This window comes from Cryptomeria japonica, chromosome 10, assembly GCF_030272615.1.
Source record: "Cryptomeria japonica chromosome 10, Sugi_1.0, whole genome shotgun sequence".
In the NCBI taxonomy this organism is placed as follows: domain Eukaryota; kingdom Viridiplantae; phylum Streptophyta; class Pinopsida; order Cupressales; family Cupressaceae; genus Cryptomeria; species Cryptomeria japonica.
Window position 1 is genome coordinate 267111645 of NC_081414.1, and position 22637 is coordinate 267134281.

Consider the following 22637-nt stretch of genomic DNA (forward strand, 5'->3'; position numbering starts at 1 on the left):
TTTAGGCCTTCTACATTACTTTCTTGGATTGGAAGTTTGGCAAAACTCTGACAGTATTGTGCTTAATCAAGGAAAATACAACTTAGACATATTGAAGAGATTTGGTATGATGAACTGCAGACCCATGTCTTCTCGTATGGAAACTAATCTTCACAAACTGAAGGAGGCAGCAACATATTCCCCATTGGTAGATCCCACTCTCTACAGACAGATGATTGGATCGTTAATGTACCTGGTCAATACTAGACCTGATATTTGTTATCCAGTAAATGCCTTGAGCCAGTTCATGTGTGAACCTAAGGAGATACATCTTATGGCTGTGAGACATTATGAGATACCTTGAAGGTACTCTTAACTATGGACTCAAGTATGAGAAAGTTGATTTGGATCTTCATGGGTTCACTGATTCAGATTGGGCTGGAAGCGTGATTGACAGGAAAAGCACCTCAGGATGCTGCTTCAAAAAAGAGGGATATGGAGATCCAAATACATAGAGATTCCTTACCACTATGTGAGAGATATGGTGAATTGGAACGTGATTCAGTTGCAGTATATCAGTATAGGAGACCAGACAGAAGACATACTAACCAAGCCTCTATCCAGAGTAAAAGTTGAACACTTCAAGAAAGGACTTGGTATGATTGAATTGTAATTTGCTTTATAATCTGTACTAATATATAAGATGTTTAATGTGTAAACTTCTTTTGTCGTGTTATGACTTTATGGGCTCCTCCCCCTGTGTCCATTTCTAAGAGGTGACGATTTTTTAGATAATGAACACTTGTATTGAACATTACAAGTTGAGGATCTTGTACTGTTGATATCATGCTGACTTGATATCATCTTGACTCATGGATGTGCCATGATATGTTATGGTAGACATTATGTGACGTAATGTTAGTGCACATACCATAACCTAGATATAAGGGAATTTAATATTCTCAAATTATTTTATATCCAAGGTATCGCGTGTTATGCGATACTGATATCACGTGCTATGTGATATCTCTATATCACGAGATGATGTGATATATTTCTGTATCACGTGTTATGTGATACATCATGTCACGAGCATATGTGACTTGATCTTTTGTATTACGAGGTCATGTAATACATTCTATTATGAGAAATGTGATGCTATATAATTAGATGATTATTTCAATGTTTACATAGATCTCCATTTATCTTCCCTAGCTAAGAGGGAGTGTTGAAACAATGTAGCTTCGGTAAGATAAATGATTGAATGAGAGATAAATGAAGTCTCTCATTCAATCATCTATCCTATCGATAAATCTACATGCTAATGGTAGACATCATAATCATCTTTATAAGCATTTCTATCATCGATCGAGATATGATCGTATTTGCTATGCAATGATTTCATTTATATGCTGTGATTGTAATCGGTTCTGCATATCTATTCTAGTTGTCATATGACAAAACTAATTAGTGTTGTCATATGATAACTACAATATTTATCGTTTTAACATATTTTTGCTCTTATACTGATCCATAATCGGGTTGCATTTACCATCGATTACCATGAAATAGCATTAAGAATAAACCGATTAGTGATCAGTTAATGATAACTAAAATTGCATTAGAAACTAACCGATTCATTATCGGTTACAATGATAATCAAACCGCATTAAATCACAAACCGATTGGCATCGATTATCATTTGTTATGTATCGGCATTTATATTAACCGATAGTTATCGGTTTGCATTATGAAGAGGCACCACCCTTGATCAAGACATGTCTTGATCGGACATGTCATGAAACATGTCCGGTCAAGGCATGCCTTGATCTTACAAGGCAATGCCTATATATATGTGCCGTGAAGAATGCTGGAGAAATATCGAAATCAATAAATATTATCTACAGCCACCTGCAAAAAAAGAAGTTTCAGTTCATAATCAGAAATAACTAGAGAGCATACATTAATAGCATTGAATATTGTCTAAGGAATTAAAAGAAAGACAAAATCCTTAACATTCCACTTTTGAACATAAATTTGAATACTTTTACAAATATCCTTGCAGAAAAATGATAATATCATCTGTCCATCACATTTGTATAGAACTTAACAATAATGCAGTGTTATGTGTGCCGAATTGAAAAACTGCCTTCATAACAAAAGCATTAACTTGAACTAGGGTTATTTAGACAGAAAAACAAAGATAAGAGTTCAAGAGCACTCGTATCACGACACATAAGATATTCACAAAAGAAAAATTGCAAACCCGAACTACCCCACAAAGATTTTCTAAACAGAGACTGATTAACTTTACAAAACAAATACTAAAACCCTAAACTGTAATATATGACAGAATGAATACAACCAATACAAAGTAATACCATGCTAGGGTTTCAACATAAAATGAATACATAATACCGTTTTGATTACTGTCAAGAAATAATTGTATGTACAACAAAACAGTAACCAAGATTTGTATAAGCAAGACAAAGTATAGTAATGGCTACCCATAACACACTCAACACAAACTGTCTGGCAAGAAAATAGATCAACTCTTTGCTTAACAAAAACACACCAAACAACTGACAGGTAACATGACTATAAACAATGCTAAATTGAAATCCAACAAGGATTTAGGGAGCAAAAACACCTGGAATAGATGGAAGACTGAAAAACTGTCCATGCCGCCACATACCATGTGCTTCTATACTGCCTTCAAGCTTGAAATCACATCATTCACTGTTCCTGTCATCGCTGCATAACAAATCCTAGCTGTGTGTTCCCGTGCCCTAGCTCAAGAAAGGGCAATGAAATATAAAACATGCTTTATCAAAAATGAGCTCGATATACCTTGTTTTTACTTTTATGTTATATGCCTTTAACCTCGGTAACCGCAACCCATATCCCATTCAAGATGCATTTTGGTGGGATATTTTAACAAAACAACTTAATATGCCTGCCAAGTCCTAGTGATTTAACATATCATCTTTTCATGCCTTAGGAGCTTGTAATGCCATTTTTGAGAGAGTACAACAACTTTTATGCCTGAGTCATTTAGACTTTGATTTAAGCATCATTAACCACTAGACATTAGGAGCAACATTAGAATCATTATAGGATAGACCTTCTCATAAAACTGTAATATCAAATCATTGTGATAGTGAAGTGTACCAAGTGAAAAGTCCACCATATTACCTTGAAATTTTGACTTTAATGCCAACACATGCCAGAGGGGATAACAACATGACCTGTAGGCATTCAACTAATATGCTGAGGTATGTGCAAAGAATTAGAAAATTTTGCTTTTTTCTGGTTTAAGTAAAGAACACGTTTTTTTTTTTTTGCATTAGAAAAGCAGCTAAATGTTTCATTCAAATGTTTGCCTCGCTAAATAAGTCTCATTTTTTATTTAATTAAAGTTATTTTGGATTTTCTAAAATAACATGCAGCATTGTAATTCATGCATTGATTGACTTTGCTCATGGTGGTGGATCACATAAAGAAGCTTTGATCCTTATGTTCTATACTTCCTGATTTTGGTAGGTGTCCACTTTTATTTCACTTGACTAAAAACTTTTGGACACCACTGATTTTTGTGTGAAGTTGTTCCAGAAACTTAATAATTTCAATGTATGTTTCAACAAGAATATTTTGCTGGCTGTATACTGTATAGCATCACTCAAGAGTAATTTGATTTTTAATGTTGGCAAGACATTCATGCTAGGACTGTGTGGCATTTGTAGTTTTGGTAGAACATCTTTGTTGTTGATAATTTAGATGTTTCTTCAGGGAGATGTGTCTTAAGCAAGGTAGATGTGTTCTACAGGCTGATAGCTTTTGAATGCTTCAGGGTGCTTTGAGGGAATTAACTTGTTTAATGCTTTATCACATTTAATAAGTCAAGATTCTAGAATGATGTTAGTGGCAAGTATAGTTTTTCATCACGATGTAAATTTTCTAATTGTTGAATGACATATTGCTAATTGGTTTTATTTGCAATAGAGGGTGGTGATTTGAATGGACTAAAATTGGAAGAAATCAAAGCATATTTGCGTAAGCATGGACTGAGGATAACTGGTACCAAGTCAGTTTGTATTCAGCGTGTGCATGAGCATAGGAAGTAAGCCTTTTTACTACATCTCTGCTTTGATGTGCTTGGTTTGTTCTTGTGTAGCTTTAATTACTCATTTCCCTGTAGTTTAGCTTTTTTGGTAAACAAGAGCTTTTCTTTATTATATATGGAATATTATCACAACTGTTTGCCAATCCATGTGCATTAGTGCTTCAGAATGCTTTTCTTTGCATGGAACAACTTACGTTGAATATAATTTTGAACTAATCTGTTAGATTGCATTTCTCTGAGTTTGTGAAGATTAAAATTTGTGAGGTCTTGACATTGTTCAGAAATAGCATTATATTTTCCCAAATCCAGAATCTAAGTTGCTTGGGAATACTCCTAAAGTGCCTTTAATGTTCTTCTGCAGTTCAAGTTGATTACAAGTTACACCATCAAATTAAGTCCTCTGTTCCACAGTAAACGAGAATGACAAATTGTGAATAAGCAGCGTTACTTGTATGTGGAGGTGAATAGGGTGTGGATGTGTCCAAGCAATTATAAAGTTCATTTTTCAAATTTTAGGTTCATCAATGCAAGTTTGATTTTGCAACTTTTATTAATTATAATCTATGTTCTACTAAGTTTCTGGAATGGGGATGGCAAGGGATGACAAAGGGGAGGGCTATATAAAAAATAGGGAAATTTGAAATATTCATATGATAACATTGATATGGCATTCATTCTATTGCATATACATTATAGAATCCTTGATACACAACATTGGAGTGAAATGCGAGTCGAATAGATTAGCTTTAATAAATGTCAATACTTAAGATTTATTTTCTTCCTTAATTCATTGTGAATGTGCATATGATACGAAACTAATAGTAATACAATAAAATACCCAAAGGCTGCAAGTTTAAACTACAAATGTCAACATGACAAAGTAACAAAAAAATAGTGATAGAAAGTATGAGGCTGTCTCTAATCGACATTTGCCAACCTACATCAAAATTGGAGTTTGATTTTGAGTCATTGCCACTATAGGGGACTGCCTCATCTAATGGAATTCTCACCAAACTCTCTTGTGTCTCCTCATCAATCTGGGTGGTGTCTTTTGGATCAACATTCCATTATAAAGTTGGCATCCATTGATACTCTAAAAGTTTGATGATTTTGGAGTCGCAAAGCATTTGCACGGTCACCAACTTCTTTTCTTGTCTCGAGATTAGCATATTCCTCTTGACATAGTGAATGAAGTTGTATGTGGACCAATTCCTCTTTGTAACAAAGAAACTAGCAAACTGCTAAAGGAGGCAAATAGCGAGCTTCTTCAACTCTGGTGTATCCTTGTTTTGCCATTTTCACCATCCAATATGATTAGTTTGAGCTAATGTAGCTCTGTCTATCTTTGCCTTTGGTTTGCTAAATGTTGGACCCCAAAGATTAGTAAAGGCAAGCCATTGTGTGTGAAGTATACTTGATTCCTCAATTGAGTACATCTTTCAAAGAGCCTTAATTAACCCTTCTTTCACCTCCTCATCATCACAAGGAGGCTATCTACCAGCTTTTGGTGCATACAATTTGAGATTCAGAGCGAAGTCTGCTATATGAAGCAGAGTGTTTGTAATGTTTCGTTGTTGCTTCACATTGGGCTTAATATGTTGCTCATATAATTCCAAAACAAGATCTTTGTTGCAAATTACTTGCTTCATTTTTCTAAACATGTTGTCAAATGTCTTAAAAGTCTCTCCAAAACTAGGAGAGTTTGTATCAACATATCCAATGACATCTACAATAGGCGAATTGAAGGAGCAAATTTTTTTGCAAACAAAATTTTCAAAAAAGACAGTTTGAAATCAGAATTATAAAATTAATTATAAAATCAGCAATCAAATTATCAATAAATTCAGCAAGTTATCAGAAATCAGCAATTTCTTACTTCATAGTGGACCGCAAATCATTATTAAGAATTTTTTGTTTAAATGTTTTTTCCTTTCGTAGGGTTTGTAATAGACCACCTGCTCCACTTTGAATTATCCATCATCAATTGTAGAGCTTTCTACACCTCAAGCATCCTTGCAAGAAAAATGAAATAATTGGCATACCTTGTCACCATAGGTTTGAGGAATTCCTTCTTTGGAAAAGTCTTTAGGAGAGCAAGGCGTGGTGGTTGCAAATAAACATTTGAATATCTCTAGCTTTTGCCACCACTTGTCGCACCCAATCTATCTTCCCCATGTCTTTTAGTGTGTTTAACACATAAACACAAGGGGTTTAAAAAAGATGTGCTTGTAAGCACCTTCCACCATCATGCCGACTAATTTGCACGTGTCGAAATAGTGACCATTTGTATGACATTTGAGGCCCCAACCTCCTCTATGAATCTCTCAAATATGAAATTGGAGGTTTGCATCTTTGTGCTTTCCATAACAAACGATAGCTCTAAAAAAATGAGAGCCAACTAAACATTTGAATATAATGTTGATGAGTGGCCAATGTCTAATACCAGTCCATCTATCCATGACAATAGAGAAACCCATCCGAATCCAACTCTATCTCATGTCTTCCAGCACCAAACTCACCTTGGAATATTCTTTGTCAAGGAGGGTAGTGTATAGTTTATGTGTTCCATGTGGGTTAATAAGGGACCAAGAGAAGCTACATCTTTGATCATTTGTTTGAAGGAAAGAGAAATTGATACATGGAATAGCATGACATAGGTATAGAAATTTGGCAATGGAAGACTGCCACATCCCGTGTCTACATATTGAACAAACCTACAAATGTCCCCACTTTCTCACTAACAACAATATTTCTCTTTCCTTTTGTAGGGGAATTGCTGTATAAGGCACCCTACATGTGTATATTAGGTAGGGGAACTGCTGTATAAGGCACCCTACATGATCATATTGAGTAGGGGAACTGTTACATAAGACACCCTACGTGATCATAACAAGTCGGGGAACTGTTACATAAGACACCCTACATGATCATAACAAGTAGGGGAACTGTTATATAAGACACCCTCCATGACCTTAATGAGTAGGGGAACTATTGTATAAGACACCCTACATGATCATGCTTGAATAATTAAACAAGACACCCTATCAACCATGTATGATAGCATACAGTATTGAGGTTGTCTTGATCATAAATTATCACTGATTCTGTTATATAAGTCTCTTTTATGCTCTACTTAGTCATTTTGTAATATCCCTTGGCTAATTTGACCCTGTTTTGCTTATTTGAACCCGAAGGAATATTTTCAAACACTTTGTATGCGAAGTTGTAGCTTGCAGTTAGGAATTTCAGTTTGCTGTGTATGCTCTTAAAATCAAGTAGAAATGATGCAAATGCTTTGAAATGAATGTCAAAAGATCCAACAATGAGCTGAGAATGAAATTCACTTGTTTTTACTCTTTTCAAATGCAAATACATGAGTTCCAGAGGTAAAATACATACCTACAGCCAAGTAGCATTTCTACAAACACTTGGCATGTAAACTAATGTGCATCTATAGCAAGCTATCATGACTGATATGACAATGCAAACTACATCTAAAAGACATTAAGAACCTGGTGTAAATAAGTGCCCATATCTAATGAAGAGGTGACAATATTAACTCATGCAATGAGTACTCCTTGATGCCAAAGTACTGTAGCGTTTTACTGTTCACATGTACTGTAGCAGCAAAAAGAAAGACTTGAAATCTGATCAACGATGGCTGCCAATGAAGAATACAGGTCTGCTTGTTAAGGAGTCTTTAATCTGCAATGTTTGCCCTTTTAATTTGCTCTCAAACCCTGCTGTAACATTCTGGGATAAATATGCAGCTGATAATATGAATTTGTTTGCAGACTCTAGCTGCCATTATGCTAAAAACATGAATTAACAACTTGCAATAAACTCCATGGTGATTCTTGATTGAAACCACCTCACAATGGTGCTAACCACCTCACAATGGTGCTTGGGTTTCCGTCCAACACCAAGAAATCCAAGGGACTTCGTCCTTAGAACAGTCCAGTCACTGAATATCAGCAACAATGGAGGAATAACTCAATATAATATTCTCATAACATGCCTCAAATGAAAGGATAGCCTTGTTTATATAGCTTCTCAAGTCAGTGAATGCTTTTACTTTTAGCAATGTGGGATAAAACATTCTTTACTTCTAATTCCTCCTTATGAAGTAGCTTCTCGAACAAGTTGGAGAGCTTTATGAATTAAAGTAACTTAATATGGTCAATTTATAAAGTCACTTTATGAAAATAACTTAAATACATTTTAACCCCCACCTTATGTCAACATATCATAAAGTCATTTAATGCTATAATGGCCCCACTCTTAATGACATTTTATAAAGTTAAATAATAACTTTATAATATAACCATTAGCGAATAATAACATTAAATGTCTTTATAATTTTAATATCTCATTAATTACTCATTATCTCTCTATCTGAACCTAGAGGTCAACCATTGTTCCCACTACGCATCCAACTGCCTTATTAAAAATAGTAAGGGTCCCTCTCGATCAAATACTAACTTACTATAAATAGTAAATGTGTGAAACAGAGTCAAACGAAGGCCAAACTGAACTAAACGAAGATCAATCCTGAACACTTCTGACCTCCCAAATGGGAATAAGCCTCCTGCACTGCCAACTGGGACCCTCTAACCGTCAGTCTTAGCCTACGAGGGCCAATAATAGGCTAATCCAATCATAAACCATATCATCCCAAAAAGGGGACATTACACATTTCTACATAGTCTTTACATGGTTATTTCTTTATTTAATTTGTATGTATCTTTCTGACCTTTTTTTTGCAAGTCATCTACACCAGAGGCTAAGGTATTTCCCTAAACCCTTAACCTAAGAACTAAAAAACCATAATTAAAGCACTTAATAAATAGGGGACATTACAACAATTACCACTACCACTACCCACCATAGAGGGGCACTTGCATAGTTGATTGTGTTGGCATTGTTAAATTAATATTGTAATAATTAGCTTATGTTGGCCATTTAAGTCGTTTAGTTAGTTTTTAGTAACTTTCTATTCTGTAAGTCAATTATTATTTAGAATCTTTCTATTTTGTCTTTAGTTCTCAATCGTTTCGTTATGGAAAGATCCTTTGTAATTTCTTATACAAGGATTATTCCTCTCCTTTGTTTATATAACAATCTGTAGTCACATAAATCTGTCCATTTAATTAAATGAATATTTACTATTTATTTGATTAATAAATCCACTAGCCAACAGTTAATTAAATTAACATTTAATTAATTCATCTTCAACCATTCTCCTACTAATTAAATAAATTATTCAATTTATTATAATTAATTCATTAAACCAAATTCACAATCAATTAAATGAATAAATCCTATTTATTTAATTTAATTCCCTTTCCTCTTTTAAATAAATAATTAAAACATTTATTTAAATCATTAAATCCCCCCCACTTGCATTCTCCTACAAATGCAAGTTGCAACCACAATTGAAATAAATTAATTTTATTTTAATTAAAATCCTATTTTCCCTCACCCACCAAATCCACTTGCAATCCTAAATCTCCTTCTAGACCCTTCTAACCACTTTCTAATCATTTCTAATTAGCCTAATCCATCTCCTAAATATTGTCACATTCCTAAGCAACTTGAAGTCACTTCTCAAAGCCTTCAAAGTCTTTGAAAAGCATTTAATGCTTTATGTGTTCAACAAACTAACCTCTAAAGTCTTCCAAACCACTAATGGCTCTTAGATGACCATTAATGGCTCTTACATAACATTTATGGTTAAATCCACTTGCCCCCATGGTTAGAGACTTTACCTCTAACTCAACCCTCATTTAACCCATGGGTCTCTTCAAGCATTTATTGTTTTAACCATGGTTATCCTCACTAACTCTTGCACAAGAGTTTATCCATTGGATAAAGACATCATTTATTGGATAATGGCTTTATTCATTCAACTCAACATTAACCTTACCTCCCAAGTTAACCCTCAAGTCATGTCAAACATTTAATGCTTATTCCCTCTCCTCTCAACCCATCTCATGTTGACATTTGTCATCCTAGGATTGGGTTGAAAGCCCTCACATGGATCATAAACCCCTCAATCCCGACCCTTGATGAGATTACTCAATCTCAACCCTCCATTGCTCCATTTTACCTATAAATAGAGCTCATTTCTTCATAATCCAGATCCTGAAATCTTGTATGCATCTAACTTATAGTGAAATTTAGAGAGCATTTAGCATGATCATCTACATTTGTCTTTTTGGGCTAAAATTAATATTAGATAGTTAGATAATATCTTGTTTTAGCTTGTTCACATTTTCATTCTCATAATCATCCATTCTACAATCTTGAACCTCCATAAGACATCTAGAATAGTGCAAAAAGCTATTGAGAGCTACACTCATTTGGGAACTTGGAGAGGAGAGGAACAAGGGAGGAGAATCTACAAGTATGGTGGAGGGCATTTTGAGATGCCTTATTGCATTTGTTAGATTTATCAAGCTTTCTATTTTATGTTTTGTGTCTTTCTTGATATGCTTGCTTAGGATAGAGTTTGATTTGTGATTTCTAACACTAACACTTGATTTGTTGCTTGTGTGTTTTGTGTTTGTCTTGACAATATCCTAACAATCCTTTATGTAGAGCATCATTTGGTGAACCTGACGTGAAGACCATTAAGTTCAAAGGCTTTCATCAAAATAAGGAAATTTTTCTATCTCAATAGACAAATTTTTGTATCACACAGAACCTTCTTGCGGCATATGCGTCTATATCTTCAAGGAAAAATCAACGAGTTCGATAAAGAGCCCTTGAACAACAGAGCTTTTACTCAGTATAGAGCTTTGAGTTATCATAAAAACAAAGGAGGCAAAATCAACCCTGCTTTCTTTCCAGACATCTGCATTACATATAACATAGCTCGGGAAGAACCACCAACCCCTGAGCAAGAAGAGGAAGAATTTGTCCCATTTGTAACACAAAGTTTTTATTGAAGTTCCCATTCTATCCACTCTCACATTCGTACATCATCAATCCATCTCAACTCTCGAAACATAAAAAGGTCTTGTCCTAAGTTCTTTTCAGATATTGCTTAAAATCAAAACAACACATCACTTTTTAGAGTGTCTCTACATCTAGGATAAACTCATCCTAAGAGGCATTTCTACGCAGGTTAAAACTAGTCTATGAGTGCATCCTCTCATTACTAGATAGCTTGGTTTGTAACACATCTCAGACCTTGCTATACCTTATCATATCAACATTGTTAACAATACAAACAAAAACAATTCATAAAAGGACTTTGGTAATATCAAACCTTTAGTGTTAGAGATCCATATGCTAGACACTTCACAAAACATTTATCTTTCATTCCATCACCAACTCATAATCCACTTTCACCAAACTTCAAAAACAACTTTCAAACAAAATGGCTCAAACCAGATCGAGAACTAGACAACTAGAGATCGAAGAAGAGGAGGATGAAAATCTCAATGAATTTCAAGAAGCCATTGGAGGAAATGCAAATGATGAAAATCCTAGTACTCCCACTCCTGAAGCAATAGAAAGGGCACAACACAACCCCCTCTTCAATCGATTTTTTGATGAAATCCTCAAAAACAACGCCGATGCTCATTTTTTGAGACTTGCTCAAGAGGGAGGCAAACTACCCTTTGATTTTGATACCACACAGTTACGGCAAACATCGGAACACCATAGCCGTAATAAGGGTGGAAGAGGTCGAGATAACTTCAGATATGACCTTAATCAAGGAAATCCCCCACCTCCTCCTAACGACATAGGCATGTTGAGGCAACAAATCGAGAATCTAGCCCAACAACTCCACAGTGGTGTGAAAACTACCTCGTTTTCACTTAATGATATTTGTCCCTATCCCTTTGATAGGAATCTACATATGCCACCTTTTCCACGAGGGTTTGAAACATCTAAGTTTGAAAAGTATCGGGGAAAAGGAGACCCTAGAGATCATGTCAGGGAATTTCACTCAGCTTGCCTAGAAGTGGCATATGAAGACACATCTAATGCGCCTCTTTCCTCAGAGTTTGGGAGGGACAACCACACAATGGTTTTCCTGTTTACCAGGCGGCATTAGGACATTCGAAGAACTAGTCCAAAAGTTCATCGCACATTATTCACACAACATAGAACACGATGTAACCATGGCAGATCTGTGCAATACCAAATAAATCCAAGGGAGCTATTTTCAGCTTTCCTGCAACGGTGGAGACAACTATCTAGTAGACGTTCTCTTCATCTACCTGAACGAGAGCTAGTGGAAATATTTATTTCCAACTTGAACGATGAAATGGAATTTCACCTAGACATGAAAGGCACAGAGTCCTTTGATGACATGATCACCCAGGGATTAAAATGTGAACGAGCCCTTATCAAAAAGGGACTTATCAAGATATATAATGAACCAAAAGATGGCCCTCGCCCGCGTTTTAACAGTGATAAACCCAACTTCTGGAATAAAAACAAAAACATCGTCAATGGTGGGGTTGTAGATGCAAGAACCATCAAGAGTGCACAACCTATGGTCCGATTTGCGGGGCAAAATCCCCCTCCTAAAAACAACACGGTTGCTCTTCCACAAAATCAAGGTCGCAATGCACCGCAAGAGGAACCAAGACAACGACAACAAAATTATAAACCAAAACGTACATACACTCCCTTAGGGGAACCTATCAAAACAGTGTTACGTCAGTTGGTCTCTTCAAATCTGGTGACCTTACCAAAGACATCTAACTATGAACCTCAGGTCAAACCTCCATGGTGGAGAGATGATGAACATTGCGAATTCCACCAAGGGAAAAGGCATAAAACAAGTAACTGCCATAGAATGAAAGATCTTGTTCAAGATCTTATTGACCGAGGAGAGATTGAAATCGAAGGACACGACCCAAAAACCTCAAATAATGATCATCTCATGTTTAAGAATCCTCTTCCATCACAAGATCAAAGGGGTCCTTCCCCTTCAGGGCGAAACACAGATACAACCGATTATACATGAGCCACCTATAATTATACTGTAAATCACCTATATGATGCCAATGAACAAATTGCACCCCTCACCATCAAAGATCCCAACCCTACCTGCAATGTTGTTACGCGTCATAGCAAGATCACCATTAAAGTAGCTCCACAAGGCAAAACATCCATCCCAAAGCAGTATAACCTTGTGGAATAGTTAGATAAGACGCTCGCACTTATATCCATCTTAGAGCTTTTGCGCCTATCCTCGTCTCATAAAACAATCTTGGATCAAGCTCTCCAAGAGGCGTCAGTCCCTGCCAATCTAAATACATATCAATTTCAAGCTATGGTTGGTAATCTGAGGTCATCACTATGTCTCACTTTCTCTAAAAGCGACAATACATCCTTCCAACAACCACATAACGCCTCACTCCATATTGAAGGATTTATCAACCAACACAGGATCAAGCAAGTCTTGATTGACAATGGCGCCGGTCTGAATATATGTACTTTACAATTGGTCACAACATTAGGATATGCAGTTGAATCAGTGGACCCCCGCAAAAAGATAACCATAAAAGCCTATGATGATGCAGAGCGTTCTCCCAAAGGAGTTGTTGTGTTACCAATCCGATTGGGCCCAGTGGTGAAGCACATCATATGTCAAGTTTTGGACCTTCCTCTGTCGTATAATTTGTTGTTAGGAAGACCTTGGATACACGCCATGCAAGCCGTTCCATCCACCTATCACCAGTGTATCAAGTTTCCTCATAACGGTGTAGAAATTACAATCCTTGGTGATGCAAATCCATTTGCATATTGTAACAATATCAACCATCAACCAGAGATTACCGTTCCTAACAACAGAGAAGCTATCCCATCCACCTCATATGTTAGTCCAACCCCTCTTTCTAGCTCAATCACCCCTATACCAAAGCAAGAGAAGTTGAAAATGAAAATGGCTGAGGAAGGTCCTGGGGAATATAATCTAAGCCAACTCTTTTGTGTTGGGCAATTACCCACTTCTCCTAGAACTTATGGCAAGCTTCAAAGGTTACTTCAACCACCACTGGTCAAGCCAGCATGCACTTTGGCGCCTTTTGTCCTTGGTAAAAGTCAGGAAGAGGAGACCCAAGATGAGGACCTAGCAGAATGGATCTATAAAGACCCTATCACCACGGAAATCCCACAGGCTAAGCTTCCTACAGATCAATATGGCAAAGGTTTTACCATTATGCAAAGAATGGGCTATGATGGTTAGAGTGCTTTGGGACCTTGCAAGCAAGGATGACACGAGCCGTTGCAGCCAAAATTAAAACCTAAAGATAACAGTGGATTAGGTTTTCAAAAGGAGGCTCTTCCTAAGCTTAGATTCAAAGGGAAACCCAACAAACCTCTATATCAGCCTAATACTCTAAAGATGCCACCCTTGATTATATCAGCAACACCAAGAACCGCACCAACTACCCCAATAAGGCTGAGAATCCCATCAATACCATCCACAACACCCATCATCCCACCAATCAAACCAACAACCCCATCAGCAGCAACAACCGCATCAACAACACCATTAGCAGTATCAGAACCCCAAGTAGTATCGACAGCACTGATAATTCCGTCAGAAACAACAGATTCAACAACACCGATACTCCCAATATTAGATTCAATGATACCAATAATCCTCCCCACAACACCAACCATTCCATCTCCAAAAGTACATCAGCGGATTACACTTGTAGTGTTCAACTCAAAAGATATCCCGATTTGGTATAGTAATCGGATACTAGAAAGCGACTCAGAGACCGACTCACATGAGTGGGAATTTGATTCCGTACATCTCAATACTTCAGATGAGGAAGACACATCACCACCTCCACCTCGCAAAGAAATCCCTATTTCCGGAGAAGCACAAATTAAAACCTCTTGGGTTCCTGATCTGGAAACACCTTCCATAGACCCTACGTCACATCCTACGCCTGATTCTGACAGGGAGAGTACCATCAACGACCTTCACCACAATGTCTTAACCCTCACTGACACATCTCATGAACTTAACCTGATCGATGAGGTAATGCCCATTATCCATCTTGAACTCATCGAATGGAACCAACCTAATCCCCCATGCCTTGACCAATTCCAAAACGATGAGGCGATCATTAACTTTTTGGAACTATGGGATAACATACCAAGCAGGGATCACAAAGTTGGATTCGCCATTGAACTTAATAGCGCAACATACTTTGGGGCAGATGCCAAACCTTTCAGCTGCAAAAATATCACGATAAAACATGGATCTTCCAGTGAAAACCACACTGTTGCATTGTTTGATCCCAAAAAAGTAAGAAGAAAGAGCGTATCCAATGGTGAAAACCTCTTTGAGGCGCCTGAGGATGAAAGGTTTGACATTCTCCCCTCCAGTACCAATCAGGAACGATCAACGATCCTCATCGAGGAAACAAAAGAATTCAATGTGGGGACCCTTGAGACTCCTCACCAAATCCATCTGGCATCTCTTTAACTCCAGAAGAACAACCTAAGTTTGTAGAATTCTTCCAGAAGCGTCAGATCAACTTTGCATGGTCATATGCCGACATGCCTGGTCTCGATCCTGATTTGGTCATGCATCACCTCATCGTGGCAGAAGGAGCTAAATCGGTAAAACAGAAGCTCCGCAAAATGCACCCCTAGATTGCTGTACTAGTCAAAGCAGAACTTAAGAAACTCCTGGATGTTGGTTTTATTAGACCAATTGATTACGCTGAGTGGATCTCCAATATAGTACCTGTTGGTAAACCAAATGGGGGCATCTGTATCTATACAAACTTCAAAGGTCTCAACAAGGCATGTCCTAAAGATGACTTCCCCCTACCAAACATTGATATGATCGTGGACCTAATAGCAGGACATGCCATGCTTTCTCTTATGGATGGTTTTTCAGGGTACAACCAGATAAAGATCGCACCAGAAGATCAACATAAGACTGCCTTCACATGTCCATGGGGAACATACTGTTGGAATGTAATGCCTTTTGGTCTGAAGAATACAGGGGCGACCTATCAAAGAGCAATGACCACCATCTTTCATGATATGATGCATACCATAATGGAGGATTATGTTGATGACTTACTAGCAAAATCATTAACAAGAGAGGGTCATCTTGCAATATTAGATAAAATATTTGACAGACTAGAACAATATCATGTTCGACTCAACCCAAAGAAATGTGTCTTTAGAACAACTTTGGATTCCCGCTTATGATATCCCCGAATCTGAGATGATATGTCGCCTTGTCGGTTCTGAATCCCCTTGGTACGGTGAGTTCTACACCTACCTACGTGATCACACACTTCCTCCTAACCAATCGAATAACCAACGCAAAACCTTCATTCGCCAAACCGCTCGATACACCATCATTGCTGAAACCCTATACCGACGCAGTCTTGATGGTACTCTCCTTCGATGTTTGGAACAGGATGAGACAACAAAGGCCTTGGAAGAGGTTCATGAAGGAATTTGTGGGACTCACTCAAGTGGTCCTTCCTTAGCAAAGAAGATCATGCGCACTGGATACTATTGGTCATCCATGGAAAAAGACTCCTACTATTTTGTCAGAAAATGCAAGAAGTGCCAAGTTCACGGAGACCTGATACATGCACCAGCACAAGAATTGCAACCAATCACAACACCATGGCCCTTTTGTCAATGGGGACTTGACCTTGTGGGAAAAATCCATCCATCTTCATCCAACAGTCACAAATTCATTATTATTGCCACCAAATACTTCACAAAGTGGATCGAAGCTGTTCCACTTACCCAAGTCACCGGCAAGCAGATCGCCTCATTCATCGTTAATTACATCATTTGCCGGTATGGTGTACCCATGTCCATCATCACAGATAACGATCTTCCTTTCAAAAATCAGGATGTCCGTGAGCTCTGTGAGAAGTTTCACATCCAACACCGCTTTTCCACTCCCTATTACCCACAAGGTAATGGTCAGGCTAAAGCATCAAACGTGAACATATTGAGAATCCTCAAGAAGACAATCAATGATGCTGGCCGTGACTGGCATGTTCAATTAAATCCAACATTATGGGCATATCGAACTACCATTCGAACCCCTACAGGCACAACTCCCTACTCACTGGTCTATGGCGCATAAGCCATCCTTCCTATTGAGGTTGAGATACCATCTCTACGGGTTTCTTTGCATAATTTGATAGATGATGAAGCATACCGAGTCTCTTGTCTTCAAGACTTGGAACTACTTGATGAAAGGCGATAAGCTGCATACAACCACCTCAAGGCCTATTAGCAGTGCATGAGCAGAAGCTATAATCATCGGGTTAAACCTCATACATTTGAGGTAGGTGATCTTGTTCTCAGAGAGAATCCTCGTAACTAACCAAACAGAGAACAGCAGGGAAAGTTTGAATCAAACTGGTTGGGTCCATATGTTATCATTGCTATATTTGGGTCCGAGGCATATCAGTTGGCTACTTCAGAAGGTGAACCGCTAGTAGATCCGATCAACAGCATGCACCTCAAACGGTTTCATACATAAGCTGTACAGAGCATTAGGCTCCCATACATACCAAGAAAAACATCAAAAACATTTAGATAAATGTCTTGAAGAAAATACAAAAAAATCAAAATAGTAAAAGAAAAATCATGCATCCAAACGGTGAACAACCACTCTGGTGGCACCTTGGGTAAGTATGATGGTGAAAACCTGGCAAACAAGCGCCACTCGTAAAGGCTATGGCTCCATTTTCTTTCAAACTTGTTGCGATCACATCCATTTCATCCATTCATCCATCAGTCAAACCATGGGTTGTTATTGATATGCAATCAGAGATAGTACTTCCTGCGTCCTGCATCCTGCTTTTCATAGTGCTATCTAAAACTGGGGGCAATGCTATTAACCTATTGATGGAAGTGGATTCTGCAATACTTGTGATTCATTAAGTTCTTCATTTAAAACACTCACAAAATACCAAAAACATTCAAAACACTCACAAAAGACAAAAACATCATAAAACAAACAAAAATTGATCAACAACATGGCAACGCATGAAATCCTTTATACATATACATCGCAAACAAACATCAAACCAACATTTTTGAGCTACTCAAATGATGATCACTTATCACATCCACCCAAACAATCAACACAGGTACACACAACTGTCTTCAACAAGGATGAATCCTTCCTTACCAAAACAAAGACAAGATAACATTTTCCTTGACAAGAAAATTCTGTTTAAGCTATCAAGTACTTGGCCGGTTTGATAAATTATTTATTCATTTATATCAGGTTCCTACGCTACTCCAGGATATCCACAAGTGATTAGAGTAGCCGGGATGGTTCCTAAGTATCGTTTGTTTGTTGTCTGCGAATTGTTCCAATGAAGTTTTGGGGCATGTACTAATGGTGTCTACGTGGGAAGTTCACTAAGCTACGTGATCATAGGAAAAAATCTAGTCATGGATCACTATGGCTTACTGACTACAGCGTATATCTCGACCGTCTGCACATGAACCAGAATGGAGGGTCCATATTCTTTATCTATGCTGCTTGCTTACAGGTACAATGCTCCAAACTTGGTTCCTACTGCCTCGTCCAAGATTGATACTACCATGCTCAATGATGAAAAATAAAACACTATGGATCGTCCTTTCATCTCATCTGTTTATATTGCATTCCGTTGCATATCACCCATCCATTCGATCATTCATTATTCATATTTATGGTTTGTATGCTAGTGTGAACAAGTTAAAATACGAGAAGTTATTTAATATGAATTGGTCTTGGATACAATCATGACGGAGTTCTCTGATACATTGTCAGTGCATCATGCAAATTCTCACCAACTTGCATTCATCTATCATGAACACATGGCATTATCATTCCATTACATTTAGTTGCATTTAAATGCACCTAGTTCATTATCATTTACTTGCATGTAGGTTCATTACATCCATTATAGATATTCATTTAAGTGCTTCTAATATCATTTAGTTTCATTCATTATCATTTACTTACATTATCATCATTGCAAAAAGGGCATTTAGATTCATTTGGATAAATTTCCAATCATTTCATTTACTTCCATTATTAGCTATTAACATACATTCATTTAGTCATCTAGGTACGGTTAGTTGTATTTTAAATCATTCAAAGTCATTCATCATCATTTAAGTTTGTTTAAAATACATTGATATAGATTAATTTAGTTGCATTCATTTGCATTTATTTATCTATTAGTCAAGTACATTCATCTGTCCATCCAGTATATTCTTATACTCATTCATTTCATTCTCATCTTAAAGTTTCATTTGGATTCATTAAGATGCATTCATTATCCTTATAAATTGCATTAAGGTGCAGTTATTCATTATCCCTTAGTTACATTTATTTACATTATCATTTCACTTTCGTTTATCACTTAGTCATAATTTAAGTCATTTATAATCATAAACATAAACATTTGTCTCAACATTTGTTTATTCATTTTCAAAGTGCATTCATTTAGAAATCATCACATACACATTTGTATTTACAATTTTTTATCCATTTGTCATGTATTTTTAACCATCCATGAGCATTTACATAAACCATTCGATTCATTACATTTTCATCTTACAAAACACAAAGCTACATATCATCATATCATCAACACAAGTACTATCTAACTCAAGCAACATCATTCATTCATCATTTTGCATTCATAGTCATCATGACATTACATACATAAAGCATTACAACAAAGCATATCATACATTTATTAACCTGCATCCACATGTCAGCAACTCATCCATAAAACATGCATATAGAAATCATCTCATCAACATATACATCTAGCAAGTAAAATCATCTATAACATCCATCTAAGCATACATCATAATCATCATCTTGCATAAACCCATACATATCATCAACATGCATATCATCACAAAATATGGGATCTCCTCATATATCACATCATATATCATCTCGCAAAAGCATACATGTATCAGAGTACAGTGATGTCAAAAATATCGGCTACCAAGAGCCATCCAAGTCACAGTCCAAAATGACAATGTAATAAAATACATAAATCTCTCTCAAATGGCACTTTGGCCAGATGCTGCACCACTTGCTCCACCACTACCGCCTGCTCCACCACTACCCCCTGCACCACCTGCACTACCTCGTCGTGGAGGACCCATAACACCACCACTGCTCTGCATCCTCTGAGACTGCTCTGATCTCGCCCGACGCATCTGTGAATAACTCAGTGCTCGCTGACTGGATGGCACCACCTGCTTGTATAAACCCCGCCAGTAGTCAATCTCTCCCCCTGCTCGCTCGAGTGCACGCAATAATGCATCATGTCCCTGTGCTCCCTCCAAGATTCACACTCTCTCCCGCAGCTGCATCACCCTATCCAGAACATCATCCTGCTCTCGTCTCACTACTATAAATTCTGACTCCCACGCAAACAGCTGAACATCTCTAGCTGCAATCTCTGCCTCACAATCCTCCACCCGTGCCTCGGCTGCTGTAAGTCGAGTCTGCATATATACTAGTATATGCTCCCGCAGATCTCCTCCCATCCCAATAGGATCCTCTCCTCCACCTGTAGCTCCCTCTCCTCTATCGGTAGCTCCCTCTCCCATATCCACAGGTGCCTCTCCCTCCCCAATATCCCTACCACCCAATCTGACTCCTCCTTGAATCAAAGGACCCTGTGACAGTCGCAACAACTGCCCGCCTCTCCCTCTTTGCTGTAATCGTCCTCCTCCACCACCTCCACCTCCAAATCCATCCCCACCTCCAAATCCACCACCCCCACCTCCTCCTCCTCCTCCAAAACCTCCTCCACAACCTCCCCCACCTCCATCTCTTCCTCCTCCATCACCTCTACCTCCTCCTACTCCTCTACCTCCTCTCCTTCGTCGCTGTCTCCTATCATCCTCAAATGATGGTACCGGCTCAGCTGGATCTGAAAATGCATGGAATAGGATGCGCGGTACGATATTGCGTATAGTCCTCTGTCACTCCTGCATCCACAATCCTCGGCCTCATATGCCATGGTCTCTCCTGTAAAGTCCGAAACTCGACTAAGGCCTGATCATACGGTAACACTGGCCCCCACTGGAATCTCTCCCGTACCGCCCGTGCATACTCCCCTGATCCACTCGACAATCCCTGCCTCCGATTGAACTGCCTCATCACTCTACCTGGTACTTGTCTCTCAACATTGTAGGATGTCTTACCAATCAAATACTGTGTCATAAATACATAAGGCAAAGCCTTTGCATCATCCTCCCAAGGCTCACACTCAATATATGGCCTCCATATCACTGCATCCAAATCATCCAATGCCCGCCGCCACCACTCCAACTTCCCCAAGTGGGGCTGACTCATCATACCTCCATACATATACACATAGGGATGATCTACTGCCCTAAATCTCATACACACCGGTCGTGTAACTGGCAGGTGCTCCCATGCCCAGATATGTAGCAAAGTAATGCCGACCCCCAGAGAGCTTGTATCTCGGTATACCACCTCATGCAGCTTCCTGTATAGGTGTGATAGCACACATGGTCCCCATGCATAGCGGGTCCCATTTGTCACCATGCACTCAATCACCTGGCCCCAACCCACGACCAGTCCATGCGATTATCGATCGGGGCACAACAACCCCCGACAATGCCTGATAAAACTGCTGGTAATGGCTCATATAAAGCCGCTATCTCCTCCCATGCGATCGAGCCATCATGAATGTAGACATCCTCTTCGAATATTTGTTGTACCGCTGCTGTACCCAATCCTCGGTCATACATCACCGGATCCCCTCGGATAGGGATATGCAAAATCCGCCACACATCCTCAAGTGTAACGGTCATCTCTCATCAATAAATGGAATGTGCAGGTCTCACTGTGCCACTACTCCGCTAATGCAGTCACTAGTCCGCAATTCGTCCGAATCACGGGCATGTACATCATGTCATATAGTCCAGTCGCTGTGACACAATCAATCTCCACCTCAGTTAGCTGATCTCGCAGCTGCTGCGTGGCCGGATGCCACTCCCGCATCTGAAGCATGAGAAGATCCTCCTACACACACATCAACATCATCATCAGTTGTTTTGTTTCAAACTTTCTTAAGTTTAAACCTAGACTATCAACAGATACTTTGATCAAGTATCTTCGGGTCTCAACAGGTAAGCGATCATGGCAAACCTAAACTACAACAGACATTTCTCATAATGACCTAGTCTCCACGGGGCTGCTATGATTCAAAACAACTTATCCATCCATCCACCCAACATCGGCATCAGGAGATCATTTTTCCTAACACTGGGGCATCTATTTTTCGAACAATAGCGCTATTCTATTAACAATCGCGCTAAAACCACTACACACTAGCGCTAAAACAACAAAAGTGCTACAAGACCTATACAACCGCGCTATAACATGACGATAGTGCTACAACATTGATTCGATAGCGCTAAAAATGCAATAGCGCTAATACTAATTCACGATTGCGCTACAATAGTCGATAGCGTTATAGCGGCACAAAAGCGCTAT

General features: G+C 38.3%; 1 protein-coding gene across 1 annotated transcript in view; it reads left to right on the forward strand.

Annotated features, from left to right (window-relative positions):
- LOC131039148 (uncharacterized) overlaps positions 1–22637 on the forward strand; it is a 114391-nt gene that overhangs the window by 46407 nt on the left and 45347 nt on the right. The window contains exon 3 of the mRNA XM_057971818.2: positions 3982–4099. Within this exon, the coding sequence (XP_057827801.1) occupies positions 3982–4099 (118 nt within the window). The remainder of the gene's footprint in view (positions 1–3981; positions 4100–22637) is intronic.